Consider the following 20,610-nt stretch of genomic DNA (forward strand, 5'->3'; position numbering starts at 1 on the left):
AAGGACTCCTTGCCACTTTATTTTCTGTGCTTTTCCTTTGGCATTTGCAGCTCTGCTTCCTAAGTATCTGCCCATCTATTGTGCATTGGCTCATGAGCACCAAAAGAGCCTGTGTTTCTTCATTCTTGAGGTTCTTATGCCCAACATAGACCCTTACCTACAGTAGGTGATCATAAATGTTTTCACAATGACTCGAACTATTAAGTGTCTTCTTCAAAAGACTTTCACATCACTTTGTGCTTAAAGGAAATCCACACCAACATACTTTAACAAAATATTCTCAAGAGTAATAAAAGACAAGTAAAAAACTATATAAAGGTCTACTCCACCTATACTGAGTTCTCAGTTGTTTCAATTAAATCAGTAATACTATAATTATAACCTTAAATTTAAGTTTATTAATATATGATCCTATATTATGAAATTCATTCTTTTACACGGCATAATTCTGCAGCCTTTGCTATATCCATAATTTACATAACCATTATGACTAATTTCAGAACATTTCGTCACCCCAAAAGTAACTCATTGGTATTCACGCCTCACTTGCCTCCCCTTCAGCCTCTGCCAACTACAGTTCTAATCTACTTCTGCCTCTATGGCTTTCTGGACACGCCATGCAAATAGGACTACACAACATATAATGTTTTGTACCTGGTTTTATTTACTTAGCATAATATTTTCAAGGTTAGTTCATGTTGTAGCATGGATCAGAGCTTTATTCCTTTGAATGGCTTAATAATAGTCCGTGGCATGAATATAACATTCATCAATGGAATTGTTCAATATTTTAGCTGTTAAGAACAATGCTGCAATGCACACTTCTATACAAGGTTTTGTATAAACTTAGAATTTTATTTCTCTGAGTTTATACCTATAAGGGAAATTACTGGATCATATGGTCACTTCTATGTTTAACTTTGCAATTGATTTTAAACATATTTATATTATTTAATGTTTTAAAAAACTGCACTACTTTAAGTAGCCAGTAATTTAAAAGATTTCATTTAATTTTGGAGTATTTTTTACCTGATTCTCATTCAGGATTTGTAGTTTGTAATTTCTATTTCCCATTACAAATGATGGGTTGGCATACTAGAGATATCTGTGTAAAAGCACTAAAGGGGAAAAGAACACAGTTAATAATTTGTGGAAAAGCCAAGTGAAGGTGATGCAAATGAAAATGATTGAAGGTTGGCTGCATTCTTGTATCACCCACTCAGGTTCTCCGATTTCACTGATTACCTTCTTGTTTGCAATCTATTAGCTGCTGTCATGATAATACATAGTCCCAGGAAAAGCCCAGGAAGTCACAGGATAATTGTTTGGCAAGAAATAAGTAATATTCCTGCGCCCCTCACCTGTAAAGTCTGAGCTTCACGGTGTCTTCATGAAGAATCGGGCAACCGTTGTGAGTATACCTTACTTCATTAGGAAGGAAATGGCAGTCAAAGACCTAGTTCACATGAAGAAACGGATAAATATCTATGAGAAAATTGGTATGAAGTTTCATTTTTCTAGCTCTAGGGTACTGTCCGGAAAAACAGTGGTGCGCATGTGTGTGCCTGTGTGTTTTAAACACCAAAAACCATACCTGTCACCACCCTGCTTGGACAGCTGTGCCTTGTTTTGAGAATATCTAATTTATAAAAATACAACGGGATCAAGAAAATAAATTAAGGGGTGACTACTTCTCTAATTATCTTTTCTCAGACACACTGCTTTTAAAATATGGTTCCATTTATCAAAGTTTTATTTTCTCCCTTCTGGGGATTATAGTAATTGAGTTAGGTCTTTCTGTGTGTCTGCATGGCAAAACATCCATCACAGCAAAACATCCAACAAACACCACAACCGTGCTGTGTTTGTTCTGTGTATTTTTGCTTCCCTTCTATTTCTTTCTTTTCCTATAGCATTTTCCTATTAAAAATGAAGTCACTGACTTATGGACACTATTCAGAGTCGAACGTACTCTACAATTGTTATTAGTTATTGCAAAGTACTGGCACAGATGGCCAATGAACAGAGTTTGAAGGACTATTTCCTCTGTTTGTATATAGTTACAATGAACTACATTACCTCACTCAAAATTATTAAGGAAATTGCTTATTTATTTATTTATTTATTTGCTTTTTTTTTAATAAGAACCCTAGTTTTCTCTTTTTTTTTTAAAACCTATTTTGGAAATACTAGTTTTTGGAGAAATCTTTCTTTCCACTCACTGTGACCCTCATTCTGCCCAACCTGACCTGGTAGTTTTGAGAAATGCCTTTGAGATCTTTACATACCCTCACTGTACAGTTCATGGTGTTTAGTCTCTTCCTTTTCCAGCTTCAAGCATTTTCAGACAACATAATGTACCCTGAGAAAACGTTATCACTAATACAAATTATTTTCTTGTCCCATAGATAGCACTGGATCCTGTTTTTAATTGACAAGTAGGAAGGAGATCAAGGAAAGTCCTTTCCCATATCATTGACAAATAGTTGTGGTAATAAAGAGACAATCTGCTTTGTTAAAAGAAACATCTGTTTTATGTTTTGTAATATGTTTCCCTTTTATAAAAGGCGACAACCATAATTGTCCATAAATTTACTAAATAAAACAAAGGAGAGCTAAATCCTTTTCTAATTACTGTCTAGCTTTGTTTTTTCCACTTCAACTGTTTTTCAATTACAATTTATAATTAAATTGTCACACATTCCTAACTCATTACTCACTTTAATGACAGTAAATTGGTTCAAACTAGGGAAATTTTCTTATTGCTGCATTTCCTATTTAAAAAGGCCCACTCGGTGCTAAACTGAGGTGCTTTTCCACCTAGGAAACCTCTTACTCTGGGACAGGCGTGAGAAGTGCTGCTGAGAGGAAGTCTTGTCCTAAAACATGAGGAAACATGTCACCAGTGACCTTGTCTAATGGCCTATTTCAAGGGGGGTTATCTAAACAGAAATCGCGGGCATGTACCCACTGAAGTCCCTTTCTAAACATCCAATAGGAAAATGAACCTGTTGATTCTAAAATAAACTTCAGTAATGAAAAGAAAATACTAATTGAACAGATGTTAAACAAAACATTTTCTGTGCAAATCACACAAAAGTGTTCATTACACAGCAGGATGCTGTTAATGCTGCTGTCTCACTAGGAATGGGTTCACATGAGCCTAGCTTTTGGTTTACTATTAAATTCTATTAAAGAATAATGTTTAGGTTGTGTGTGTGCATGTGTGTGCACACAGTGCACTTACCATGCTTAAAATTTCAAAAACTCTGTAAAAAAATGAATCTCTGGGGAGAAGTTTAAGCCTAAAAGAGTTAAAAGTCAAGCTAAAATCCCCCCACACCCAGGCCTAACTACTTGGGAGTTTTATTTTTGTTGAATTTCAGGACTTAAAAAAAGAAATGGGATGATTATCAAGCTATTTGAGAAACACAGTTCTCCCACAGTGTACATTTTTCCATAACAAAAGTTTAATATTTGGTAAAATGGTGATGAGATTTCACATTTTGATGGGCTCTCCTGCCATAGAATAAATTTTAGAAGATATAAATCACATGCCCACTTCAGATGATGCACATCAGTTTGGGTGATACTATTTAACCTTTGGAATACGAATGCTGAATATCCAGGAATAGGTTCTAGTTTTTTTAAAGGAGGAAAAATAAACTAGCAGATCAGTATGTAGAGGGTATATCCTAGTTCAGAATATCCCAAATCAGCCAGGTGTTTTGTTGTTTCTACTCCATATTATCTTCCTAATAACTAGCGTTTTGCCTTAAAATCAGAGAAAGTTTAAGATGGAGATGACTTGGAAGTCTAATGCAATCTTTAGACCTTGTCATCACACTTTTTCTTTTTACTAAATTCTAGTCACTTGGAACCCTTTTTGTTCCCTACTGCCTCAGAGCAGCCCAAACAATCAGAACATCAAAACATCACTAAAAGTATATAATGAAGGTAATTTGTTGTTTGTTACCCTCAGAGCGAAGGTCACATGTGTTAAGAAGTCACAGGCCATGTGGAGTAAGGAAAGTATCACCCTCAGAGGCTGGATAGTTCCTCTCCAAATTGCCTTCTCTGACCAGAAACTGGTGAATGACAAGGCTTTGCTCCCATAGGATCCCAGGTAAATATACTGGATGACAGCTTAGAGGACTTGCCCCCGCTGGCTGCCAGCAAGAATTTTGTTTTTACTTTTCTCCAAAGTAATACTATTCAGCCTCACCTCTAAATAAGTGTTGAACACCTGGTAAAAAGATATTGACTGGGCCACTGTCTATCAAAGTTTCTAGTCCTCTAAAATCAGGATGAAGTTGAAACTACCAAACACTTGCAACTAAAATGTCACACTACCCTCCAACATGATTGTATTCTAATGCTTTGGAACCCTTCTGAAGCTCTTTAACTCTTCAAAAGTCTTAAAACTGGTAGAGAAAATCTAACAGGAATTTGGAGGGACACTTCTGGCTACTACCACATCAGAAATACCCCTAATAAGGGACTACTTTCCATAGAAGTCTGAGGTTTCAGAATTGGACCATAACTTTAAGTTAGGCAAATAAAATGCTAAATAAATCACTGAGCTAGTATCTGATTCTTTTTGTTCAGTCTGTAGCATAAAGTGCTTCTTTACATAGCTGTATGATGTATGTGTCTGTACTTAAATGGAGAAGAAATAACATTCATAGTTCAGCAACTGAACTGGTGCAATTTTCCAAAAGCAGCAGCAGCATCTAGAATTGCATATTCTCAAGACTGTTTGCCTTGGGAGCAAAGTGAAGCCACAGCAAGATCAAGCAGCAAAATCAGAAGCAACTTTCTACCATGTATATATTAAGCAAAAGCAATATATAAAAATACAGACTTAAGGGCCGGGGACTTAGCTCAGCGACGAGCCCCTGCATGGCAAGCGTGAGATCGTGAGTTTGATTCCCAGTACAAAATATATATATATACAGACTTAGCAGGTGACTCTTTACCCTGCAAAACAAGTAACCATGTAATACCCTTAAATAAGAAAATCCCTGGAGTTTTGATTAAAGGGGGAAATATTTATGCAAAATTTTTTGAAGAACTGTGAATGCTGAGAGCTCTTCACACCTCCCTTTCTCAAGTGAACACCTAAGTGATATTAATAAATGAAAATGCCTTCATGTTTTACCTTTGCCGTTCTGAGGGTCAAGAGAATGTCCTTAAAGTCTTGACATCTTATCCAAAGGTACCCTGACTGTCAATGATTTGAGGCAGGAATAATCCTATAAAGACTGATCACAGTAGACCCTCCAATAACTGCCCATTCCAACCTTTGGAAGGCTGCCCCACCCCACTTTCTCTCTCTCTCTTTCTCTCTCTCTCTCTCTCACACACACACACACACACACACACACACACACACACACACTACTGAACAGAGTGAACAGAAAATCTCAGAAATGACCCACCTGTGGGGTGAGTTTCCCAACCCTCTGCGTTATGGGCTCATGCATCACAACCTCCACTTTGCATACGTCTTTCTCTCTGGGGATGGCAAACTTCAGATCCTCTGCAGTCAGGAAGGCCGAGCTGCCCTTCATCACCCTCAGCCCGCGGTTCACGCTGATCAAAGTGGGTGCAGCACCATCCAGAAGCAGCAGAAGCAGCAGAAGCAGCAGGGCTCCGGGCCCAACCCCACCTGGAGAGCTCATGCCAGGGCCAACACACTTCCGGCCAACAAAAAGTCCCTTCCACAAAGGAAGGCGCCTGTTTCCCCCACGGTTGTCACTCACAGACCAAGGGGCAGGGCCAGGGTTCCGAAAGTGTGACCCCAGATCTTACCGGTCCCCTTTCATGTCAGGCTCAGACAAGGAGGTCTTTCAGACAGTCCCCGGGCCTTTAATAAAACTCGCTGATGGCTCCTGACAACAGGGCTGGCAGGATGAATGTGCCCCCAGAGCTTCTCTAATCCTGCGAATGGGAGAAGAGGTTGGCGGAAAGTCAGAGAGACCCCAAGGCTTGTGCAGCTATTTTAAAGACCCCTACTGTCAAAGGGATCTTTCAACCAGTCTATAATTTCAGCTAAATTAAAAACAAATAAACTAACTTGACCCCGGGCCTCTCTGAAAGGCAAGACAACCATTCATTACCCGGTTGTAGCTCTGCTTCCGGATGGGGTGACCCCATGGGGTGTCACCTGTGTGGTCCCACAGGAGAGGGAGAGAGGGGACCTTGCCCAGAGCAACAAAGGCCCAGGCTTTGAGCTCAGAGAGCTGCTGAGCTCTTTGCCTCCATTTCCTCTTTTGTTAAACGGAGATTGCATTCTGCTTTGTGTCAGAGAACTAACAGGATTATTTGCACACTGCTTGAAAATTAATTCTAAATCAATACGCCCCGACTAAGTAATAATTTTAATATTTGTCACAGGGACTGACTTTGCCAGTGAAGACACCTAAGAAACACTTGATAGGAACTGGGGGAAATATTTCTCTCTTAAGCAAACATACAAGTTTTTATTTGCTGTAAAACGGCCCATGAACCCAGTCACATAGTTTCAATATACACGGCTAGGACAGCATATCTATGTGTCTATTTACATTATCTATAATGCAAACTATGGGATAATGTACGCAGTTTAGACAAATGAAGGCTTTGTTTAGACTTTAATCACTCAGATCTCTGTGATTATTTTTCTGTGCTATAAGAACTGAAAATATTTATGCAAAGCCAAATGTATTGAGATATAGTCTTAAATCCCAAGTATGCAATGGAGGTTTATTTGACCCACAGAAAAGTCTTACATTGAATGACTTTAGTAAATTTCTCTACATAATTAGCAAGACTAAAGTAAATTTCATCATATGGTGCTCAGAAAAACGCCTCTACAACCCCACACGCCTCCCCTAGATCCTGCTCTGCACACACAGCTGGCAGAAGATGACAGGAGAGAGAGAGCAAAGATGTGAGTGACCATGTAGGGGGGTACGCATGGGAGTGGCTTTTGAACAAATGGGGGTGATGGCCAAATTTTGCCATCTCTTGTGGCAGCAAAAACCTCACCAGGAAAACTGAGAACACTTTGAAGAGTTCAGTTTTCTTATACCCTAGAGGAAAGGTTTAAAGAAACTACAGTTGACAGCAGGAAACTCAGACTACTAACAGTTTTATAACCGTACAGGGGTCCAACACCAGGAATGAGATGAAATGGAATGCACAACAGCAGGAAAATTGGGAGATGGAAAATTAGTGTTATGAACAATATCCCTCATACTCACATCTATGAAAAATTAGAATAAAAACCCCATCATCACTTTGGATCAGAAGTAATGATGCTCAGTTCAAGCAGTCTCCATACTGAGGAATAAATTTCTGATATTTGAGCCACCCAGCCTGCAATGTTTCTGCTGTTAACAGCACAGGCTGACTAAGGCTTTGTTTGGCTAAAGGCTTTGTTTTGTTTTTAAGGAAAAGCATACAGTTCAAAACTTTAATAATAAACTTAGGACACTGGGAAGCCAAGCAAGCACCTCCCCTCCCTGGTAAAGGGGAAAACCAGCAGCAGCTCCTGAGATCCACGCCATGTTGGAACTGAGGACACTGTAAAACCAAACAACCAGCCTACCTCCCTGCTAAGCAATAGTGAACCTACTGATGCATGGCCTAGAGTCAAACATCCCACTTCCCCTGCCCCTCTTCTCCTGTCCCCCCTGTTAGCAAATGGGAACCAGAAATCTGAGCGTCTCCTGGGAGGTTGACCATAGCAAATAAGGGGGACTTACTTCTACTGTCTCTTTGAAGGCAAATATTTTTATTACTGTTTTGCTCTATTCTGATTAATGGTACTACTCTATTCAATATTCTGTCTTGATAAGTTCCATAATGTTCTGTATTTCATCTCATTTTGATATAAGTGATTGAAAGAACAACTATTATAAAGATAATGAAATATACTGTGATACCTATTACTGTTATCCCAGTAACCTGCTGTGAAGTTCTGTACCAATTTCACTGTACGATCTTAGTTGGCTTTATTCTGTCTTGTTCTGTTGTATTTTACCACTTTCAAAATAAAATTTAAAAAAAACTTTAATAATACATTTCAAAAACTACATATGTGTATTTGTGCAAAACTACATTTGTATTTGTGATATAAAGAGAAACAAAAGCAAATTTGATTATATGTAAAGATCTTTTAAAAGTATGTCCATACAGAACTTGAAAATAAAAATTTTTATGAACAAAATGTTTTTATGGACAAAAAGTACACTAAGTAATTCTCTGACAACAAAGGCCGTTGTAAAGTAAACCTCACAGGTAAATTGTCATTGTGTCATTATGTTGTTTAACAGAAAATAAATTTAACAATATTATTAGCAGAGCTGGGCGTGGCAGCACAGACCTATAATTCCAGCACATGGAAGAAGAATCCCAGTGATTCAAGGCCAGCCTGGGCTACACAGTGAGTTCAAAGCCAAGGCAAACAAGAACTATGTAGCAAGACCCTGTCTCACAAAAACAAAGAACAAAAAATATCATTAGCTTAATTAGTGACTTGGTATTAGCCCTTAAAGGACAAAGAGACAAAAGGAAGATCCTCTGTCTTTTCAGGTGCTGCCCTTCACTGTGAATGCCAAATGAAACCCAAGCAAGAGAGCCCCTGGGGTTTCACCCAGATGCTGTCCCCAAAGGATTAGGCAGCAGCCAACATTGGCCTCTACTGAGACAGCCCTTGGCAGAGGTAGATATATGCATACTGTGCTGGAATTCTTGTTTCCGGCCACCCACACAGTCAGTAGCTGGAATAAATTCTGTTTGAAGCCCCAGGGATATCTTTCTTTCTAGGAAAGCACATAAAACAAAAGCTTTAGTTCAGAGTCAAGTTTCTGGTCTTGGCACATGTTGTGACCCACTGGTTAGCCTGTCTCTAGACCAGCCTCACCTCCTACCTCCTGTAACAATCATAGCTGGGTTCCATGTCCACACTTGTAGAGCCAGGTCTGGTTATAGCATGGAAGAATCAATGTCATTGGAAAGAAAGCTATCTTAGAGGCTTTACCATATTCACAAACTTGTGCTCAGTAACTTTAACATACTTGCTTTAGCAATGCCTTAAGAAAGGCAGTGTGAACCAAAATGAAACAAATAATTAAATCTTCTGTTCCATTGTTAGCACATTAGAATACTAAATAAGATCATTTCAGGCCTATTTTTAAAATAATACAGTGAATGTTTCCTTCTTTTCTTATGTGGTAATGTACCACCTGCTTTGCAACATATATTAAAGGTGAGAATTTTGTCCTGCAATATCCACTCTCACCTTTATAGAGATAGAAATATTAACCAGGTACCTGCTCACCCAGAGCACAATCTTTCTTGCAGTTATTTGTGGCTGTGTGACCAGATTCCCGCCAACAGAATTTAAGAAGAAATGGTACATGGCAGCCCTGAGAAGCCTTTTCGGAGTATTCTTTGCTCTTGGTCCTTTTGCAAGGTGTCATGTGTTGTTCATTCTTTTTTCCTTATACCCTCACATACCTTGTTGCCCAGATTGGGGAGGCTGCTTTGCCCAAGAGAACTGTTCCATGCTATACCAGTTGGCAGAGCTGCAGGTGAGAAGGAGCCTAGGTCTCTGGGACATCTGTAAAGCAGTCACCATATCCACCTGCTTTTTCAAAATTTTATGTAGCAAAAAATAAACCTTCCTACTTAGTTCATTACTTGGAGGTTTTAATTATTCTTATTCAGGACTAAATATGACTATCCATTTATTTGTTTGTTTTTCATTACTGGAGATTAAATCCAGGGTCTTTACACTGAGCTACATCCCTGGCCTTTTTTTTTTTTAAATTTTGAGACAGGAACTCCTGAAATCACTAAGCTTATGATCCTCCTGACTCATACACTTTTAATAATCACCTTATTTTTCAAGACTTTGTATTAACTTAGTTTAGTCCTCCCTCAACTAATGATTGCAATATCTTAGGTAATAGCCTGTGGGGTTTAACTAATGGATAAGGTAAAATTCACATCCTAGTGCCCATCCACAAGGAAGAGATAAGAGAATAAAAAGAAACTCTTTCTGTGTTTGGCTCCCTGTAGCAAAGAGCTGTGGAGCGATTACTGTTAAACTCTGAAGATCTGAACTGTAACCCTGATGCTTATGAATATCTATTTCCTCTTTCCACAGTGGATCACCCATCTTCCCTCCTCAAAAGTTCCCCTATGAAGTCAAAAGACATAATCAGTGTAATCCAAATGTAACATTATTGTTATGAAAATATCAAAAGAGTAAGATAGTAAAGCTTTTTTAGGAAAAACAAAATGTCAAGAATTGGACCTTGTAAAGGTGGCAAAATTAGGCTCAATAAATATCAAGCCAAGTATGCTTCATAAATTCTGATACTTCAAAAACAAAGCAACACAGTTGGAAAGAAAAAAAAGAATGCAAGGGTAGCAACTTACAAATTCAAAATCAAATAAACTTCACCTTTCAATCAATAGAGGCAAAATGATGGCTGCAGAATTAGGTGCCACAAGGATTTTTTTTTTTTTTTTTGTACCAGGAATCAAACTCAGGACCTCGAACTTGCCAGGTAGGTACTGCGCTGCTGAGCTGTATTCCCTGGCCCCAAGATTTTTAAGTGTGCTTTATTTGTGTTTTATTTACTTTCTAACTTTTCTCCTGTATTTTTCTAATTAGGAAAGAATTCAGTTGAATTGACAGAAAGAACAAGGAAGAAAAATAGAACAGTAGTAAAGCAAATCAAGATTATAAATCAAATGAGACTTCATAGGTGATGGGTTTTTTTTTTTTTTTTATCTCCCACCAAATAAAATAACAGTATCTAGTCTCTGATGCAGAATTAGGAATCCAGTGGCAGCCAACACTTACTTGACAAAGGCTTAATGGAAGCAGAGCACATCTTGGAAATTTCATTTTCTTGATCTCAACAGCTGGCCAAGTCAGAGCCTTGGGAAACATCTGCCCACAGTTAGTGATTGCTACCATGGACATACATCAGCAGAATTATTGGGGACATTTGAAAGTGGAAGAAGTAACCTCATCTAGCTAGATTCCCCAAAGCAGCTTATAAAATGATTTGTAGCTACTTCAATTTTATGGTGGTTCTGTAGTAGGAAAAATCCTGTCTTTGCCTGCTTTCTATTTCTGAGCATTTTAAAATCCGAATGTCTGGCCTCCAAATCAGTTCTGCCTTGCTGACCATTTCCCACCACTGTCTTTTATTCGTGTGGAAACCATGTGCTCTAGGATGACTGAACAAGCTGTGCAGGTCAGTAAGGATGTGTGAAGAAATGTTCTGAAAAATAGAAACCCTCCCTGCTTCAAATTCATCCTTATAAAAATTCACAAAGTTTACTTTACCCAAACTATCTTGCTTATAAAATTTCCTGAACAGAAGAAAATAATTTAGTGACATTTTATTTGGTGGAGGAATGTACTCATCTTATTCCATAAGTATACATTTAGCTTAAACATAGGAACACGCATTCCTTGTGCTGATATAAACATGATACTTCAGTCAGTAGTCTGCGGTAATCTGTGCACAAGAAAAAACCTGGATCCCAGCTGTGCCCTAGGCTCTCCATGAATGAAAATTCTCAATGATAAATAGTAATGACATGCTCTGATGAGAATGCTATTTAGTATTCTTTGTCTCTATGCAAAAAAAGCCTTTGACAAAACCAACATTTTTTGATTTTAAACACTGAAGAATGTAGGTGTAGAAGGACCTTATCTCAATCTGATAAAAGCCATTTACCACAGACCTACTGCCAGCATCACATTAAATGGAAAAACACGGAGAGCTATTACTCGAAAATCAAAGGATGTCTGCTATCACCAGCTCTGTTCAACATAGTCCTCAAAACATTATCAAGAGCAATTAGACAAAAAAAGAAAAGAAAGGGGATATGCACAGGAAAGAAAGAAGTCAAATTATCATTATTTGCAGATGACCTGATCCTTTACATAGAAAACTAAAAAAATCCACCAAAAGACCCCTAGACATAATAGCCAAATTCAGCCATGTAGCAGGATTCAGAATAATCACACAAAAATCAACAGACTTCCTGTAATCCAATAATGAATTCACTGAGAAAGAAATTAGGAAAAAAGTAGTATTCTTAGTAGCACCAAGATAAATTGCCCAGAAATTAACCTAACTAAGGAAGTGAAAGGCCTCAGTGACACAAACTAAGGTATTCAGAAAAAGGAAATCAAAGAAAACATCAGGAAATAAAGAGGTATTTTTTGTCGGTGGGTAGGCAGAACCAATACAGTCAAAATGGACATCAGTATTCCAATTAAATCCAGATACCTGGATTTAATGCAATCACAATCAAAATTCCAATAGCACTCTACAATCCTAAAATTCATATGGAACCAGAAGAAACTCAGAATAGCAAAAGCAATCCTGGGGGAAAAGAGCAAAGCACGAGGCATCACAGTCTCAGACTTGGAAGTTATATTTCAAAGTTACAATGATAAAAATAGCATTTGCATAACATTAGCAAAAAATAGACATGAATATTAGTGAACAAAATAAAGGCTGCAGAAACAACCCCAAACACAATCAACTACTTGATCTTTGACAAAGGAGCCAAAAACATACACTGGAGGAAAGAGAGCCTCTTTAATAAATAGCAGTGGGAAAACTAATTATCCACATGCAAAAGATAGAATCTAGACCCACATCTCTCACCACGTACTAAATTATTATCAAAATAGGCCAAAGAACTAAATATTTCTGCTGAAAGATTAAAACAAGCAGAACTCTCTTGAAGACATAGCCATAGGCAAGGGCTTTCTGAACAGAACTCTGGTTTCATGGTGTAAGAATCAGAATGTTAATCTTTATGAAAAATGATGCTGGCAGTTTAATAAGGAATTGTGGTTTTTCGATCTTTATTATTTTCTTCTATTTGTTTTTGGTTTTATTCTGTCTTTTATTTTTAATTTCTCAAGGAAAGAGATGAGGATATTTCATAACTTTCTTCTTTTCTAATAAATGTACTTGGTGTTAAAATAATTTTTTAAAAGTCAAAAAGCTTTCACACAGCAAAAGAAATAACTGTAAGGTGAAAATACACCCTATAGAATGAGGAAAAATTTGCCAGCTATTCCTCAAGTGACTAATATGTCAAATATATAAGGAGCTCAAGAGATTAGATCCTCCCAAAATAAAAGACCAAATCAAATAATGAACACTTAAAATAAGCACACACTTTACAGTAATAGTACAACTGGCTAATAAATACATGAAGAAATGTACAGCATCACTGGCCATTGGAGAAATACAAATTAAAACAACACTGAGATTGTCAGTCTATTAGATCAATAAAATATACATTGATTCAGAAGATTTCATCCTTCTGGAGAAAGAATGGCTATCATCAAGAAATCAACTAACAGCAAATGCTGCTGAGACTGCTGCAAAAAAGAAATTTTTCTCCATTGTTAGTGAGAATGTAAACTAGTACAACCACTATGGAAATCTGTATGGAGATTCTGCAAAAACTACAACTAGAAATCATTTGGCTTAGCTATTCCTCTTCTGGGTGTCTTCTTAAAAGATTTAAAGTCATCATATTATAGTGATATTTGCATATCCCTGTCTAAGGCATTACAATAACAACTAAGTTTTAGAAGCAGCCTAAATGTCCATCAATATAGATGAATGGATAAAGAAAATGTAGTATTTACTCTCAATTGAATATTTCTGTACCATAAAGAAAGTAAGCTTTAGTCATTTGTAGGACAATAGATGTACTTTGAGACCATAATGTTAAGTGAAATAAATCAAACACATAATACCACATGGATTCTTTTATATAAGAAACCTAAAATATAAGTAAAAAACAAAATAAAAAGTAGATCATAGAAACTAGGGAGATAGAATTTTCTCAAATGGGGAGAAGATCAAGAGACAGAGAAGAGGAGGACAGGGAAAGGGAACAAAAAGGAATTAAAGTGTGTTATGTATGTGTACCAACTCCACACGAGCAATGGAAACACTATATACTGCCAACATGTACTTATGAAAGTTTTAAAAGGTGAAAGATAAATGGGAATTAATACACAAAAAAGTTATCTGTCTCTAGAATTGTGGAGTTGTAGCTACATTCCACAAGGCAAGTACCTTCTCCCTCCTGTACCCAGCACAGGTACCAAGATAGCAATTGTCAGGGCTGGGGATTTAGCTCAGCAGCATAAGCACCTGCCTTGCAAATAGGCAGTTGTGAGTTCGATCCCTGGTACTGATTTAAAAAAAAAAAAAAAGATAGCAGTTGTCTAGTGAAGCTTGCTGTTTGTTTGCTTGCATTTTGCAGAATTCACGTGTGGCCTGATGCTCTTCCCATTAGCACTCCAAATAGTTATTACCGTTCAACTGAAAATAAACCCTTTCATTTTCAGCAATTACTTGCTGAAGCCCTTTTCCTTTTCTCTGAGTGTGTGTATGTGTACATGTCTAGCCTGCAGAATCAGATCTTCCAAGTACCCTAAAATCCCTTAAGAAAGAAAATAAACTAATAGGAAACTGGCATTTTACATAAAAAGCAGCCATCTCAAGATCAATCCACTTCCACCCACTCAAACATATGAAGATTTTTAAATGTCTGGCTGAGCGGGCAAAGAAAGCCTGGGAGACCTGATTTCTACACCACGTTAAATTCTTTAAAATCGCAGTCAGAATAAACTTAGAAACCATCCTAGAATTTTTGACATGCCTTTAAAATTATCATAACTTTCATACAAAGAATTTCCAAAGTAATTGATATATCATATTTAAAAGTTGCAAGCATAAACCTGCAGCTGAACGTAATTATCCAACGAGACAATGAATCCAAATCACATGTTATACAAATTGATTCAGTAAGGGGCAGGAAGACTGTGTCCTCGGGACTAGTTGGCTGTCCACATTAGACAAACTGGTTCTCTTCCTGATGTTTTAGTTAAGCAAGACTTTATCAAAAACTTCAATCTACTGCCTCTTTAACAAGTTTTAGGATATCCTATACACATATTTGTTTTCCTATTTTTGCTTTCTTACTGTCTTAGTTACTTTTAACTTGTCGCTGAGACAAAACACCTGATGACCAAAGCTGGGAAAGGAAAGATTTATTTTTTACGGTTTCTGGAGGTTTCAGTCCATACTCACTTGGCTCCAAGGCAGGGTGGAATGGCAGGGCTGCAGTTCATGGCAGATGCAAACAGCAAGGCAGAAGCTGGCAGGAGAGAGAGACACACCTTCTTCCTGCCATTACATCACATCCTGGTTCCACCCGTAGGCTGGTGTAGCACTCACACCCCCAATCCAAGCACTAAACAATGAACCAGTCACAAATGCATAATACAAACACATGAGGCCTGGCCACCAATATAAACCGACACTTAACTATATACAGGTACTGAGTTATATATATGTACTGAGTTACATGCCTTATATGATATATTTTCACTTATTTCTGCTAACAAACCTCTAAGCTAGTCTCCTATTTTCTGATTTTATAAATAGTGACTTGTAGACGGCACCTATTAATCACAATAAAAGCTAATACTTGTTAAGTGCTTGCTATATGGTAGACATTGTTCAAAATTCTCTACATAAATATTATTTGGTCCCTGCAATGGTTTTATGAGGTAAATACTGATTTTACAGATTTGGAGAATGAGGAGCACAGCAGTCAAGTAACTTACACAAAGGTATCAGTTTGATCTTGGCCTTGTACAAACTGACTCCAGTTTGCCCGATGCCAGGACCTCTGCACGCACTGCCATATTATAGTGCTTTTCTTTACACCAAAATCATTCTTTTTTGCAATTCCCTCACTAACTTCCACGTGTATTTTCTGCAGTATGCAAACTCTTCCAGAGAGCAATGAATGGATGACTGTGGCAGGATTTGATTTCACTAGAGGCAATGATCTCTAAAGGAAATCTCTGCTACTTTCACAGCACACTAGTAACACAGATGCCCTGTCTGTTAGCACCTTGTGGATTCAACCCTTTACTATAAGGACAGCTTAAAGCTAAGGTAAAGAGACCACTTCATAATTTCAGTCTATTAGATCAGTAAAATGTACACCAATTCAGTTTTTAATCATTCTATTTCCTCTTCTCTGCAATTTTTTCTCAACTACAGCCTACAGGCTCCTTAGAAATCAACTAATCTATATCTTTCACTTTGAGAATTGCTTGCTTTTTCCATAGTTATAAGCATACATTTATGAAAGGATAAGGACACAGAAACCTATGAAAAAGAAATACACCAATACCAAAGAAAACACATGTGTGAATGGTAAGTGTGGTGTGTGTGTGTGTGTGTGTGTGTGTGTGTGTGTGTGTGTAGTTAAAGTGAATACCAAAATTATACAGCTAGCTGGAACCAAGCCTGGATGGAAAACTCAGTTCTGACAGCCCAGCATTATGTCCATCATACATGCAACTTCCTTAATCACAGATGCTCAATCCAGAAACATCCCTTTCGTGTATCCATCCCAGGTGCTCAGGACACACTGCCTGGCCCAGAACTATGCAAAAAAGAGCCTCCTCCAGGCTAAACCACCGTGGCTAGAGGGAAAGCACAACTCCTCTCCTTCTGCCCATTTTAAGTTCGTTGGCTGGTCCTGTAAATCAAACTTTAGAAATGACAGATGAACAAGAGAAAGGGCATACCAACTTATCTAATACAGGTATTATGTGCCACAGGAGAATTCAAAAGGAAATGAACACCAGATGGAGCCTTACATCTCACCATTTCTGTTATAAATTTGATGGAGAGACAAAAGTTGTGCAGAAATGTGGTGTGATGAGCTCTGAGCTGGGGGAAATTTAACAACCTGTTCATTCAGGTTCTTAGTGTCTCTGTATTCCCAGAGGTAAGGACAATCTTTTCCTTTGGGCATCAGAAGGTTACCCTCACATAAGAGTCTTAGGATCTGCTATTCAGAGAATGAGCACCTGCCATTCCTCTGATCCCTTTCAATTAAAATATTCAATGTGCCAAAGTGCCATAGCTTGGGCTATCACATTCAGAACTCCATCATAACAATGGCTGTAGGTTCAAGTGGACCTTTGACTATACACCCAACTTTTCAGGATTCCTTCCCTTCATGTCAATCATGTAACATCTACCCTCTAATGAAGGCCATGTTTTGTAAATTGTGATTCTGAAAATGCTCTTTTACATATATTAAAAAGTCTCTCACAAAAGCTTTTCTAGATATAAATATGATTGAAGCACAGAACAGTAAAATCTCCTTTTCAAAACTTGCAACATAATATGACCCTATATAGGAAAGACTCTAAGAAGTTAGGAAAAGAAAACATTCCAAGTCTGAAATAGAAAGCTTTTTATCCTTTGTCTAAATAAGCACCCAATTTCTTTGAGAAATTATTCAAGACACACTAGATTAGATAATTAAAAGCCCTATGTGGTCATAGGTGGGGCTTTTTCAGAGCATATGATGCTAGGATTAAAGGTGTGTGAATATTAAATCAGTCCACTGATTGACTTGGTACCACCCTAATCCTGGAAGCCCAGATACAATACAAAAGGTGCAGAAGGATGCTATTAAGGTCACTTACTGCTTTTGCTACCTTTGGGGTGCAATGGACCTGTTCTCTGCACCCCCTTTCTGCTATGTGCCACTCTGCCATGCAGCCAGCCACCTATGGACTGAAACCACTATAAAGTGTGATCTAAAACACCACTTCCCCCTTTAGCTTTGGGTATTTTGTCTCAGCAATGAGAAAAATAACTAAGAAAAATTGTCAAATGATATCTACAAAATTTCTGACTATTTGTGATAAATCCATTCGTACTGAATCTATATCAGAAATGTTGATCGACCTGAAGAAATCCTGGCCTTTCTCTACAAAGACTTTCTACTAAAGCTGCCTTCAAAGTAGGGAAAGCTGAACACAAAGGGAAAAAGATTTTGTGCCCTCTACTTTCCTTCTGTTTTTAATGACTATTAGTTTCATAATCCATCAAAAGAACTTCTCCATGTGGGCCCTGAGAGGAGAAACAAGAAGCCAATTCGCCCTTCCCATGAGACAGTCAGTGTGCCAGGAGGGAGACAAGAACAACCACCCCCTCCCCCACCCATCACCCCCATAAGCAACCTGCTGATTTGGAGGGACTCAAGCTGAACTGATAGCAAATGAGATACAAAAACAACTTAATGCTTGCATTATTTGATTGATTTTGTAGGCCTAAAGCCAGTAGTCTGAGCATCTATTTAGAGATAACAATATGCAATACAGCAAATATGGGAGATTTCCTTTTGTCTTGTTTTTGAAATCCAATATTGTTCTCATTTTTTTTGCTTTGTTATATTTTATTGCTTTATTTTATTCAATGTTCTGTTTTGATTGGTTTAATTCTGTTCTTGTTTGATTTCATTATGTCTGATGGTTTGAGCAGCAATTTTGAAGATAAGAGGCATTATGGTAGCCATTGTTGATTTCCTATTACCCTGTTTTGAAATTCTGAATCACTTTCACTCTTTTGTTTTGATTGGCTTTAGTCTATTTTATTTTGTTTGGTTTTATTCTCTTTAAAATAATTTTTTAAAGCATTAGGAAGTAGCTATAGTTTAAATTAATTTTACTTTCAGTCAGAGACCAATTTTCACAATAGGTGGCTCTGACTAAATAACAAACAAAAAAAATTTTCATTCACTGTTGTTCTCTCTACTCCATTCTTCACCTGGGACCAACCATGGGTAGGAACCCAAAGTCACATCTAAGGCCTTCTCAGCCAAAGTCACAATGACTAAAATTGCTTTTCCTCTTCTTGAATGAGTTCTATACTTCTCAATTTATGAAATATCCAATTATTCAAAAGTGATATTGTATTTAAATGCATATTAAGCATGTTCAGGAATTCATTTCTGAGATCAATTTCATATGCAGAATACAACCTGGTTCTTTTTTTTTTTTTTTTTGTCTTTTTCATTTTTATCGGTACCAGGGATCAAACTCACGACTGCCTGCTTGCAAGGCAGGCGCTTATGCTGCTGAGCTAAACCTCTAGCCCTACAACCTGGTTCTTTGTGTGGCCATAACATGATCGTTTGTTTACACATCTTGCAAATAATTGTTGAGTAACCACTTTGTAAAAAGTCTCATTCTAAATGTTGGGATTATAAAGAGAAAAAGAAATTCTTGTCCTCAAGTAAGTGTAATTCAGAAAGACATAAATATAAATAATGACTCAAGAAGAGTCATAAGATAGTGTATACTAAAGAAATAAAAACGAAGGTAGTATTTCATTCACACTGGGTCTAAGGATACTTCCTAGAAGAGGGAAGAGTTAAATTTGAGAGAATAGGATTTAGGAAGGTGAAAACAAGAACAAAGGACTCAGCAGGTTTGAAGGTGAAGAGAAAAAATAAAGCATAGCCAAAAACAAACAAATGTTAGGTCAGAGCATATCACTTTTCTGTGATAAGATAGACACAGTGCAAATCAGAGAAATAAGAGATGATCTGTAAGTTGTAGAGATTTAGAGTTTATAGGAGAGAAGTTTATGTGTAGGTACATGGTAATACAAAATGGCATTTGCTAAGACACCATACAAGAAAAATGCTCTAGTGATTCCACCAAAATCATCAGAATACAATTAAATACATTCAGCAAATTAACAAAACAGCCAACCTTCCAGACGAAGAGCTTCTTTATATGAAAAGAATTGCTCAGACTTCAGAAAAGCAGCCAGCACCCTTTCTGAGCTGTGCTGTGTGACTCTGACCTGAAGCCATAGAATGATACAAGCCAAACTCACAGGTGTTAATATTCGTAACAACATAGGCAGTTGATCCTACCTTTATTTCCACTTTGCAGCTAAGGAAAGAGAAGTAATGTGTCTGAAACAAATGCCAACAGGGTCGCTGGCAGGTCTAAGAGCCCAGGTACCTAAAACCCCACAGTGAGCAAGATGAGGAATCAGGGGACTGAGCAGTGAAAGGACTTGTCAAAGGTTAGGAATTACAGATCTGCTGCATTCTCCATGGATGCATGCAAAGTGTGCAAGGGAAAGCACGGTGTCACAGTTGCAATACTTAAACCAGCAAATATACTTAATAGAACCCCAACGAAATCTTGACATTCTTCCCTGCTAAGGTTCTGAGCATAATTCTGAGATCTTTAGCCATCACCTACACACTACTTAGTAAAATAACTTAAAAACATAACTTTGTAAATAATTTTCTGATTTAACAGTACTAAAAAAATGAGGGTTTCTTTTTTTCTCTGATGCAGGATTGGAGCTGGAGAGAAAGAGAAAGCAGAGGCCAGGCTGTTAGCCAGAGCGGCAGACCTGCGCACCTGTTTCTATTCCACCATTTCCTTGAGCAAGAACTTAAGTCTTCTTTGGACTCTGTTCATCTTTAATGTGAAGACAATAATCCATAGATTCAGGATTCTGAATAAGTAAATGTGATAATATCCATGTAAATCAAAATCCCCAGCACACACATAGTAAGGCTCAAACAAAGTTGTTTATCTTTCTTTGTTTTTCTATCTCAGGTCTATGGAAGAAAATTTTTCCTAAAACAGGGAGATAGAACTTTTGCAAATGAAAAGAGGATGTAGAGATGGAAAGGGGAAAG

At 37.6% G+C, this 20,610-nt stretch overlaps 1 protein-coding gene across 11 annotated transcripts in view; it reads right to left on the reverse strand.

Annotated features, from left to right (window-relative positions):
• Positions 1-20,610, reverse strand: part of Frem1 (FRAS1 related extracellular matrix 1) — a 146,762-nt gene that overhangs the window by 115,486 nt on the left and 10,666 nt on the right. For 9 of the 11 annotated variants that reach the window (XR_010048293.1, XM_003472257.4, XM_063251353.1 and 6 more), the window contains exons 2-3: positions 5,442-5,943; positions 1,362-1,456 (exon numbers count right to left, since the gene is read on the reverse strand). Coding sequence is in view for 8 of the 11 variants with exons in the window: in XM_003472257.4 (XP_003472305.2) it covers positions 1,362-1,456; positions 5,442-5,684 (338 nt within the window). In the remaining 3 variants the exon portion in view is untranslated. Of the gene's footprint in view, positions 1-1,361; positions 1,457-5,161; positions 5,344-5,441; positions 5,944-20,610 lie in introns of those variants that run through there. The other 2 variants (XM_063251355.1, XM_063251359.1) reach the window with 2 other exon arrangements.

Source organism: Cavia porcellus, unplaced genomic scaffold, assembly GCF_034190915.1.
Source record: "Cavia porcellus strain 051 isolate PalLab524CR breed Dunkin Hartley unplaced genomic scaffold, mCavPor4.1 scaffold_1, whole genome shotgun sequence".
Lineage (NCBI taxonomy): Eukaryota > Metazoa > Chordata > Mammalia > Rodentia > Caviidae > Cavia > Cavia porcellus.